Here is a 12,285-nt window from a genome sequence, read left to right as displayed (position 1 = left end):
TTATGGATTCGTTGCTGGAAAGCCATTACTCATTCCTAAGTGAAGAGATCTACAATATGATATAGACCTTACATTCTAGCAGGGAGGGACACTTATTACAGCACAGTCATCTACTTCATTCGTTAATTATAATTATCATAAATTCTTTGAAGAAAGGAAAGTCAGAATCAGATTTTAGAAGACTTCTGAATTCTAAAGAAATGAACCCTAATGTCAAGTAACTCTCTTCATGGTGGATGATGTGCTCATTTACTACAATATGTGACATTTCTCCTCCAGAGTTTCTTCATAGCATTCGTCATCTCAGAATTTCTCAGAGTGTAGATCAGGGGGTTCAGCATGGGGGTTATGACTGTATAAAACACACTCACTGATTTGTCAATAGGGAAGGTCTTAGCAGGTCTCACGTACATGAAAATGCATGGCACAAAGAAGAAGACCACCACAGTGATGTGGGAACCACAGGTCTGGAGGGCTTTCCGCCTCCCTTCCGGACTAAGGTTCTTTAGAGAGTGCAAGATGACACCATAAGAGATGAGCAAGAGCACAAACACAATTGTGCAGATCAGTCCTCCGTTGGCCGCCACTAACAGGCCAATGACACGGGTGTCAGTACAGACCAGTTTCAGTAAGGGGTACATGTCACAGAAAAAATGATCAATGACATTGGGACCGCAGAATGGGAGCCCATAAATAGTGCTAAGTTGAATTACTGAATGCATAAAACCCCCAACCCAGGACCCTACCAGGAGCACAACACACACCCATTGCCTCATGACAATCAAATAATGCAAGGGCTTACAGATGGCCACATAGCGGTCATAGGCCATCACCAGCAGAAGAAAGACCTCTGATCCACCAAAAAAGTGCTCTGTAAATAGCTGGGTCATACAAGCATGGAAGGATATGGTATTTTCCCCAAAGAACAAATTTGAAATCAGTTCAGGAGAAATAGAAGAGGAATAAATGACATCCATAAATGATAAGCTAGCAAGAAAAAAGTACATAGGTGAGTCCAGGGTCTTACTAAAAGAAACAGTCAAGACAATGAGCAGGTTGCCCACCATGGTCAAAATATAGAAGAGCAAGAACATAACAAAAAGTACTTTCTGTTCCTTTGGATTCTGTGTGAGGCCCAAGAGGACAAAGTCAGTCACATTGTTCTTTGGTTCCATTTACTTAGTTCTTCTATTCCTTATAGGTGCTGCCTTCAGTTATTAGAAACAGTTTGCCTTTAAAACAAAGGGGAAAAGTTTTAAGTGCATTATAAGCTTACTCTTTTTTATTTATCCCATTCAAAATGCACATGGAAGGGCGCCTGGGTGGCTCAGTTGGTTGAGCGTCCGACTTCGGCTCAGGTCATGATCTCCCAGTTTGTGGGTTCAAGTCCCATGTCGGGCTCTGTGCTCACAGCTCACAGCCTGGAGCCTGCTTGGGATTCTGTGTCTCCTTCTTTCTCTGCCCTTCCCCCACTTGTGCTCTGTCTCTGTCTCTCAAAAACAAATAAATGTAAAAAAAAATTTTTTAAATGCACATGGAAAACTATTGATGTCAAACCTGTCAAAGACATTGATATCACCCAGTTGAATAAGACATAGTTTGTTACTCTCAGTGATTTCATACATAGGTGGCCAGACCATTACAGATCAATTTAATAAGTGTCACTATAAGTATAGTCACATAGATTATGGGCGCCCTGGGCCAGAACACATTAATCAACATGGGATCTGGGAGGGCTTTCCAGAGAAAGCAGTACTTTAGCTGAGTTTTAAAGGACAAAGGAGAGAACAAGAGAGGAGGAAAGAGAATTCCATGAAAGACACACACATCTAAAGTCATGCATAAAGTATGCTTCCTAAGTGAAGAATCACTTAAGGTAATTTACATATTCAAAGTGGAAGAAAAATTTATGAATGGTTCTCTGTATACAACTACCTAAATGACATTTCCAAATGGTTATCAATTAAGTATTAAGATAAATTTGGGGGCACCTGGGTGGCTCATTAGGTTAAGCGTCTGACTTCAACTCAGGTCATGGTCACATGGTTCATGAGTTCGAGCCCCACACTGGGTTCTGTGCTGACAGTGTGGAGCCTGCTTGGGATTCTCTTTCTCTCCCTCTGTCTCTGTCCCTCCCATGCTTGTGCTGTCTTTCACTCAAAAATAAATAAACATTAAAAAAATATAAACTTTTACTTTTCCACAGTAAACCTATTCCTTCCTAGACGACCTCCATCTCATTACATGGCACAAAATATTTTGATGAGAGGAAATGTTAACACTGCAAGAAGAACATCTATTACTTGTTATGTACAACTATATATCACATGCTATTTCCATATTTACATAGACATTTTATATATATATGTATATATACACATATATGTATATGTACATATACACACATACATATATATCTATGTATATACATACATATGCACATATATATAGAATCACATTCAGTGTATAACATTTTATCTTTACAATTACAAGCACTGTTATCCCCACTTTATAGTTGAAAAAACAGGCTTGAATACTTAATTTTCTCAAAGTCATACACCCTTCAGTGACAGAAATGTAATTATAAACTTTGACTGACTTCAAATCTGTGATTCCAGAAGAAGTTTCCAACTTTTCAATTTTTTACAAACTCAAGTTTATAAGAATTTCCTGTATAATAAAGTAAGTCACACAATTGAAAAGCCTGGCTTCCTCCATTAACTCTTACAGACTTACCTTTTGAAGCCTTGTTCACAATCAGTGGGAGGACTTTTTAACTAACTCATAAAGTCCTGGAAATGCCTCTTCCATCCAGTGTGACCACTGAGGACAAAAAGCTGCATTAGTTCTTAAGAACTAATTTGACTTCACATGACTATGTCCATCCATTTTGTACACAGTCTTCTAATTACTTCAGAAAATTATTATTACTTTATTGTAGACCTATTTAAAAGGAATTCCATGATGCAAACAGAAAAACAAAAATTTTCCATATTAGGGTAATTCATCATGGCAAACAAACCTATCTGACATAAGAAGTCAGCAACAAGTTTTTTTAAAAGGGAAGCTGTTCTCTAGAAACTAACTTCTTTTCTAGTAACTTCAAAAAAGAAAAATCACTATTCCAATTTTCTGGCCATCTTATTCTGGTACTAGGGCAAAACTAATTGTACCAAGATCTTGAGAGGACATTCTTGAAATATTTATCAACCCTCCTAAAAGAGTTGTAAGAGTTCTGAAGAAAGTAGCATCTTCTTCCCAGTAGAGGCAAAGTCATTGGCCACTTTTTGCCTTCTAACCAGATTCATCATCGAGTCGCGCAACTGCATTGTGTCCAAGACCGATTCTTCCTGTTTTCAACCAAATTTTAAAATTTGAAAAGGACATCTCTATGTAAAGATACTTTTAGACCTATCACATTATGGGGAGGTTGGACAAGAAACCCTGGTGAACTATACAGTCCCAGGGCACAGGCTCACCCAAAGACTGACACTCTGTGATACACCACAGAACACTTGCCCCTCTATGTCACTAAAGCCAAAAACAGGTGGATAACGTAAGAAGAGATAAATTCTAAGGAAGGGTCGAAAAGAAATGCTAGAGATCAAAAAGACTAACAGAAATCAAGTATGCCTTTGACAGGGCTCATTAATAGACTAGACATTGCCTCAGGACATGGCAATAGAAATTCCCCAAACTGAAAATCAAAGAGAAAACAGGCTGAAAAACAAAAAGCAGAAAACAAAGAAACCAGAACAGAATACGCAAGAACTGTGTGACAACTACCAAAGGGGTAACATCCTTGTAATGGGAATACCAGAATAAGAAGAAAAAGTGAAGGGAACAGAAGCAATATTTGAAGCAATAATAATGACTGAGAATTTCCCCCCCAAATTAATGTCAAACACCAAGCCTCCGGAAGCTCAGAGAATACCTCATAAGACAAATGCCAAACAAAAAAAACCATATGGAGGTGTATCATATTCAAATTTCAGAAAACCAAAGGTAAACTTATAAATCTTGACACAGCCCAGAGGAAAAAACATCTTACCTACAGAGGAGTGAGTATCCCAGAGATTAAGCCCTTTGATTATAGTGTAAGTGCTTGACATTAAGTTTTTGATTGCCGAAGACATATTTCAAAAGGCATCCCTCGTGAGTAAACATATTGCCAGCTATATGACAAAGCTACCAGACAAGGAATTAAGTCACCCCCACTCATGAAGTTTCCTCTTTCAGGAAGCTCTGGGTAATTTCAATAACTGACCACTTGAGTAGCCCTGCTTCTCCCTTTCCATCCTCTAATTCCCACTCTCATGCTCTAAAGCAGTCAATAAATAGTGAACCCACGAAACCCTAGATACCCACCCCATTCCACCAGACCCTAATAAATGCAGAACCCCAGGTCTGTGTCTACAACCTCCTCAGGTGTGGCCCTCGATATGCCCTGGAGGCTCCAGGACCAGTGCATAATAAATCTTGTTCCTCAAAGTTCCCTGATCATCTTTGCCGCAGTGAAGTGTGTCCTGAAATCATAATAAGAACCACAAGGGCCAATCCAGCCACAACGCTGGTCTCAGCAGGGGAAATGTCTGTGAGGACTTGCTATAAGCAATACAGGCCCAGATGTGTGCCACAGGCATTCCTAGGCAATAACATTTCTGTCAATAGGCTGGGACCACCACCCCAAGGAGAAGAGGAATGAACTACATCCAACTTCTTCTCCTCAGAGGCCACGCAAGAAAGAAGTGAATGGAGTCAACTATTTAAAGAGTTGAGAGCGAGAAAAAAACAATACCAACTTAAAATTCTGTGCTCTGTGAAATTATCCTTCAAAAGGGAAGAAGGGAAGTTGAACTCACAGAATCAGAGAGTAGAACAGTGGTTGGCGGGAGCTAGGGGTAGTGAAAGGGGGGAGTGTTGGTCAAAAAGCACAAACTTTCAGTTTAAGATTAATAAATTCTCAGTATCTAATAATCAGTTTGGCACCAAAGTTAACAATATCGTGTTATATACTTGAGAGTAGATCTTAAATGTTCTCCAAAAAAAAAAAAAAAAGTAACTCACATGAAGTGGTGAATGTTTTCACTTACCTCATTGTGGTAATAATTTCACAATATACACATGTACCAAATCATCACATTGTACATGTGAAGCTTATAAAATATTATATGTTAATTATATCTTAATAAAGCTGAGAAGAAAGAAAACCTACACATGTTTCTAGCAACTTTATTCATAATTGCCAAAACGTGAAAGCAACCAAGATACACTTCGGTAGGTGAGTGGATAAATATGTCATATCTACGCCTGAAACCAATACTACACTATATGTGAACTAACTTGAATATGAATACAATCTTGGAAGAAAAAAGTAAACTATGGCACGACCAGATAATAAATATTATTTAGCACTAAAACGATGAGCTATCAAGTCAGGAAAAGACATGGAAGAAACTCAAATGTAGATTACTAAATGAAAGACTCTCGAAAGGCTACATATTGTATGATTCCAACTATGCGAAACTGTGGAAAAGGCAAACTATAAACTTAGTGAAAAGACCAATGGTGGCCAGAAGTTGGGGGAGAGGGTGGGGTGAAAAGGCAGAGCACAAAGAATTTTTAGCACAGTGAAACTACTCTGTATGATACCGTAATGGTGGATACGTGTCATTATACATTTGTTGAGACCCATGGAATGAATAGCACCAGGAGGGAACCCTAGCGTGAAGTATGGACTTTGTGTGATACTAATGTGTCAATGAACAGTAGCATAACTTTTGAGGACATTAAACATCTCTAAGCTTTATTTTTTCCCTCTCACATAAAAAGAATAATATGAACTTCAAGAAATTATGATGATTGAATGATATAATGTATGCAAAGTGCTTCACATGGTGCCAGATCCACGATAGTCCACAATACATTTTCAGGCGGTTTTTTAAAAGGATGAGAGTCACTAAAGCAAGACAAGCGTTTTTGTTTATTATTGAGGAGAGCTTCCTTCAAAATTAAGGTAGAAGAGGGATTTGAGAAGTGCTACTGAGCCACATGCTGTGCTATGCTAATGCCACAAGGTTAAGGACAATTCTACCCATTTGTGTTTCTACTTCAGCAGCAACCACAGTTATTAGCAGAGGAGGTGTTCAGTAAAAATAAGTCATATGAATAACTCTATGGTACCAATAATTTTCCTGCTCTCAACTTCCTTGCGGTCCTTTATCTCTGCTTCTCCTCTGTGTAGGACAGAGACTAGGACACCCTTTAATTTTGTGGACATTTAAAACTATCTATGGGACGAATGAAGCCCATTTTGTGATCTCCCAACCCCAACTGTGAACACCCAGAGTGTGTGGCTGCCCAAAAATCTCTTAAAAGCATCCTGCACGTGTTAGTTTCCAAAGTATGTATCCACGTTCCCAAGATAGAATCCAAAGAACTCCATTTCCCTGTCCCTCTGCCACTTGGGTGCAGACATGTCACGGGTTCTGCCAACTGGGTGCATCTGTGCAAGTCTTTGAGTAGAAGTCAGTTATCTGGGGATAAGTGGTTCCAGGAATCAGAGTGGCTCTGAGGTCAGGAATGAAGTACCACACTGCAGTCTAGCCAGGGCAGGGCAACCTTGGTTACGGCACAAGCAGCAGCTCCCCTGGCATGCCAATCCAGTCAGGTGTGCTTCCGGAAGCTATTCCTGATAACTCAACCTAGAATCTGTGATTCCCACTCCTCCGAATATCCTTAAGCTATTTAAGTACGTATCATAGATCCCTTCTACTTAAGCCAGCTACAGAGGTTCTGCATCATCAACTAGGAACCCCCGGCTGATATACTAAACTGACCTAAAGTTCTCCATTTCAATTTATCACCAAGAATGAAAAGTCATCAATTCCAGGAGCTTCCAGTTGACAAGGGTTCCTTTTAAGAACGCACTTATTCTTAGAAGGGTTAAGTGGAGATGATGGCCTTTTATTCAGTAAGTATGTATGAAGCATTTACTGTGTGCCACTTCTATTCCGGGTGCTGGAAATACACGTCTACTTTCATTGAGTTTATGTTTTAACTGGAAAAGAGAATCAACAGGTGAATCGGATAATCGGATGGCGAAGATGCTGTAGAGAAATTGTGAGTGCCGTCATAGAACAACTCAGGGAGATGGTGTCTTTACGTGGTGGTTAAAGAAGACCTCTAAGGAGGTGGCAGTTGAGTTGCAGACTGAGTGGGGACAACACTCCAGGCAGAGGAAGGTCCAGAGAGAGAGAGCCCTTGGGGTATAAAGAACTAGTTCAAAGGCCCATAGGCAAAAATGAGGCCACTGCAGCTGAAGCTGGTGACAAGGGAAAGAACGATCGATACAGGATAGGGTCAGAGAGGTATTTGGGCTGGACAATTGTACAGAGCTGTACAACTTAAGCAAATGCTTTCACATGGGAAAAAACTGTAGACGTTAAAGAAACAAGGAGGAGAAAAAGTGGAGACCCATGCTGTTGGCTCTACCAAAGAGTCCACCAAAGTAGACACCTTCCAGGGAGCACATGCAAGTTCTGGGAAAAGATGGTTGCTCGAGCACCGATATTTTATTTCACTTCATCCTGATTTTAATTAGAGCTGAACTAATTGTAAGGTTAATGTCGCTTGGTGATCTCTGAGTCAGAAGAGAGCTGTTAAGGACACTCATCCGTGTCAGATAAAAATCTCCTTCCATGTACAGAAATTCCTCTCTGGTGGTTTTACTCATGATCTTCAGCTTACTGTCTCTCACTCTTGGACATAGATAAATGCTGTAAAATCTTGCTTTTGGGTCTTCCTTGAATGCGAAACCTAGAGGTCCCTTGCCTTCTGAGGCACTATCACCTCACATCCTTTCATTTTTAAGCACTTGTCTCCTTGAACGAAACTTTTTATATATACATTAACTTACTCATCGCCTATGTCCCTCCACTAGAAAGTGTTATGTGATCCGTGTCATTATTATGATGTATGCCACAGTGTTTAAGAGTGAAAATTCTAAAGCCAAACTACACAGGCTCAAATCCCACCTCAGGCATTTTCTAGTTCTGCGACCTACAGTAAATTATTTCAGTTTTCCACACTTCAGTTCTTCTGGAAAGCAGGAATAATATTATCTATTTCATAGGGATCTTAGGGGAGTAAACCGTAACTTGCCTTTGTAGCACCAGCCGTATCGTAATAAGTAGCAATCGCTTTTACTACAATTACTAATGATTGTCCTACAGATTTTTTTACTGGTCATAAAAAGTTTATTAAATTTGGGAGTCTTCCTTAACCTAACTGTGCCTTTGGAGACATTCACATTTTTAAGGTGAATTTTTTTTTTAGAGAGTTAATCTCATCCATCTTGCATTAATTTTGAGGGCTTTATTCTTAGAATTTTCAAAGTGCCTCATGACCTAAATAGAAATACCTAGAGTTCAATAATATGTATAAATCAGAGGGCTTTTTTAAATCAGGCAGAAATAGGACCCAAACAAAGAAGTGAGGGAGCATCAAAGACAGCGACATTTATTAAGTACCCACTGAGTGACAAGTACCCACTAGATACTTGGCATACAGTATCTCAACTAATGATTAAAACTACCCTTTGAAAAATGTTACCATTTCACTGTACATGTGAACAAAGATTAAAATAAGAGTCTGAGAGCTGTGAAATTCACACGATGTTACATAAACTAACAAGATAGAATTCAATACTAATTCTGTCTACTCCATAACCCAAATCTTCCCACATCACCCAAAACTGCCACTAAAGTGTTAGTGACTTCCAGCTGCTGAATAATAACTTAAAAGCCAATAACACTCTTAGCTAAAGTTCAAGGGAAAAGTTATCTGACATAGTATTGATGATACGAGATGTCTTTTTCACGAAGGAGACAGGAACCAAGGTAAGATCCATAGAGGTCCTGTTCCAGACATAACAAGGGCCTTGCTAGTTCAGGAAGAGAGAGAAGCAAAATTCTATCTGTATTAAAAATTGGATCATCACCAGTGAATTTTTTTCTTTGCAGTATACTTTTATAATGTTTCCTATGTGCCATGAACTTTCATAAGCACTTAACATATACAATCCCACTTAGAAGACCCCAAAACATTATGAAATGGGTGTTATTGTTTCCATTTTTTACAGAAAAAAAAAAATACTGCTGAAAGGTAAAATAACTTTCCCAGGTCACACTCCACCCAGGAAATGTACTCCGGAGTCTACCCTCACCACCCTACCATACCATCTACTCTTAACAAATATCTCAATTAAATATCTCACTTAATTCTGTTCATATTCTGCTTGCCCACTATCCTGACCTCAGGTTCATAAAACAATGACTTTGTGGCTCTTCAAGTCAGACTTGTCAGAAAAAAAAAATCATACCCATAAATGGATCGGCCCCGAGGTCTAGGAAGCATGAGGCCAACAGAAATAAGAAAAATAGAAGAGTATGGGAAAGTAATAGCCAAGGATGTTGGGAAGCATTCCAGCCCCCCCAGAATTTTACAAGGCCAGTGAGCTCAGAGTACTATACTTCACAGAAGGTACAAAGAAACAATGTATTATCCTTTCTGATGCTCAAAAAATAGATTAAGTGGTTCTGTACTGTTATAGAGACTCCGGTAATAAATTTCATGACTAACACCTATTGAGAAGTGATTGGTAATAAAAGATCTACAAGGATTCGTTATTAACCTTGATAATATCTCTATCACTCTCCTTTCACTCAAAGAATTGTAGTTTGATGAAGTCCACATTGTATGTGGCAAAAGTAAGTTTTGATCTCAGAACTATCTTACTTAGAGACTATTTTCTTAATGACAATAACATACCTCCAAATATATATATAGAAATGATACATAAGATCTCCTTCACATAGAAAAATCATGAAAATAATGTTCCTGATGTAAATGACTAGTTAGTATTACAAGAACAATGAATTGTAATCCAAATAATTCAGTAAGAATAGATAGTAGGCCTTCCCTTTGGAAACAAGAGAGGAAAAGAGAGAATCAGATCAGATGTAGCAAAAGATTTAAAAGTATTGAAAGTGAAGAAAAAGAATATGGAGAGCTTTTCTATCTTCACAGATTATTACATTTTTGTTTTGCAGTTACAAAGGTAGTGAGCTTGTATTTCATGACTTACGAAGAACTGAGTTTTGTTACTTCCCAGGAATTGCTTTAACAAGATCATCCATTAATAGGCTGATGATGCAAGCATAATCTATAGCATTGTTGCTCAAAGGGTATGTATAAATCACCTGCTTAGAAACATCCACATAATTTGTTTAAAATGCAATTCAAGAACATTCCCATTGAATTAGAATCACTACAGCTGTATCCTGGAAATGTGCATTTTAACAAGAATTCCAGCTGATTCTGAAAATAAGTAAAGTTTGACAACCAAATGACCAATAAATAAATCTAAATGGGATATTTTTTTGATGTTTATTTATTTTTGAGTGACAGAGAGAGACAGAGAGAGACAGAGAACCTGCAAAAGAAGGACAGAAAGAGAGAGAGGGAAACACAGAATTCAAAGCAGTCTGCAGGCTCTGAGCTGTCAGAACAGAGCCTGATGCAGGGCTTGAACCCACAAACCATGAAATCATGACCTGAGCTGAAGTCGGACGCTAACCTGACTGAGCCACCCAGGCGACCCTAAATGGGATATTTTTTAATGATAAATGATTTCCTGCCTGGGCCTTTCCTCTTAGGACTTATGTGCCAACATCAACATACTTTTATATATAATGTTCACTTGGCCCTGACCCATAGAAATTATATTATTTTCTTTTTGTCATTTAAAATATGAAGTGATTTTATGGGGCGCCTGGGTGGCTCAGTCGGTTAAGCGGCCAACTTTGGCTCAGGTCATGATCTCGCGGTCTGTGAGTTCAAGCCCCGCGCCAGGCTCTGTGCTGACAGCTCAGAGTCTGGAGCCTGTTTCAGATTCTGTGTCTCCCTCTCTCTGCCCCTCCCCCGTTCATGCTCTGTCTCTCTCTGTCTCAAAAATAAATACACATTAAAAAAAATAAAATAAAATAAAATAAAATAAAATAAGAAGTGATTTTATGCTGTTGTGATTATTTTTCCATTGAAGTCACCTTTTGATCCGGAGCTTCTTTATGGCACTTTTCACCTCTGAATTTTTCAACGTATAGATTAAAGGGTTTAACATAGGAGTTATCATGGTATAAAACACAGCCACAGCTTTATCAATGGAAAAGGTGATCACTGGGCGCAGATATACAAATAAGCAGGGCACAAAGAAGAAAATGACCACGGTGATGTGAGAGACGCAGGTAGAGAGGGCTTTGCGTCTCCCCTCCAAGCTATAGGTCTTTAGGGAGAGCAAGATGACCACATAGGAAACCACCAAAAGAAGGAAGTTTAACAAACAGATGAACCCACTATTGGCAGCAACAAAGAGACCAAGGGTATGAGTGTCCATGCAGACAAGTTTCAATAAAGGGTACAAATCACACATGAAATGATCTATGACATTGGGGCCACAGAAAGGCAGCCAGACTGTGAAGAGGATCTGAATGGTTGCATGGACAAAGGCTCCAGCCCAGGCCACTCCTACAAGGAGGCCACACGCCTGGTGACTCATGATGGTTGTGTAATGCAAGGGTTTGCAGATGGCCACATAACGGTCATAGGCCATTACTGTGAGAAGGATAATCTCAGCAGCACCAAAAAAATGTTCAGCAAAGACTTGAGTCATACATCCCGTAAAAGAGATGATTTTTCTCACAGTAAGAGTGTCAGCGAGCATTTTAGGGGTCATGGAGGAAGAACAACAGCCATCTATAAGGGCCAAGTAAGACAGGAAGAAGTACATGGGGGTTTCGAGGGCACTACTGGTACTGATGGTGATCATGATGAGCAAGTTGCCCGCCAAGGTGACCAAGTAGACAATTAAAAACACAAAAAAGGAGAATTTCTGAAGTTCCACGTTTTGAGTCAAGCCCAGGAGGATGAATTCTGTCACATTATTCATCTTCTTCATCAGTTCAGTTCAGGTGACAAGTGACTTCCCTGAAAAGAAAGTCATACTCATACTCAAAGTCATCCTCAATAATGATGCCTTCTTCTAATGAATAAATATTCATGGAATGCCTTATTTTTTCTAGTTTTACAGAAGGCAAAAACAAGCACAAGACCATATCAATGATTTCACTTTATATATTCTTACAAGTGACAATATAGGTGGTATTTTTTGTTCTTTATAATTTCCTGATTTGTTTTAATTTTCTACAAGATTGTGTAACCTTTAAA

General features: G+C 39.0%; 2 protein-coding genes across 2 annotated transcripts; both read right to left on the bottom strand.

The window, feature by feature from the left end:
• Positions 1–245: 245 nt before the first annotated feature.
• LOC123602619 (olfactory receptor 4A47-like) lies at positions 246–1,178 on the bottom strand. Its single transcript, XM_045487076.1, has one exon. The coding sequence runs from the start codon at positions 1,173–1,175 to the stop codon at positions 246–248; it is 930 nt and encodes a 309-aa protein (XP_045343032.1). The 5' UTR covers positions 1,176–1,178.
• A 9,926-nt stretch (positions 1,179–11,104) lies between these two features.
• LOC123602618 (olfactory receptor 4C12-like) lies at positions 11,105–12,016 on the bottom strand. The gene has a single exon (XM_045487075.1). The coding sequence runs from the start codon at positions 12,014–12,016 to the stop codon at positions 11,105–11,107; it is 912 nt and encodes a 303-aa protein (XP_045343031.1).
• Between the last annotated feature and the right edge of the window lie 269 nt (positions 12,017–12,285).

This window comes from Leopardus geoffroyi, chromosome D1, assembly GCF_018350155.1.
Source record: "Leopardus geoffroyi isolate Oge1 chromosome D1, O.geoffroyi_Oge1_pat1.0, whole genome shotgun sequence".
Classification (NCBI taxonomy): Eukaryota; Metazoa; Chordata; class Mammalia; order Carnivora; family Felidae; genus Leopardus; species Leopardus geoffroyi.
The sequence above is the reverse complement of the archived record's forward strand: the minus strand, read 5'-3'. Positions and strand labels throughout refer to the sequence as shown.

Bases quoted from the DNA above. Each gene is read 5' to 3' on its own strand.
- LOC123602619 (XM_045487076.1), bottom strand. From the start codon at position 1,175: ATGGAACCAAAGAACAATGTGACTGACTTTGTCCTCTTGGGCCTCACA.
- LOC123602618 (XM_045487075.1), bottom strand. From the start codon at position 12,016: ATGAAGAAGATGAATAATGTGACAGAATTCATCCTCCTGGGCTTGACT.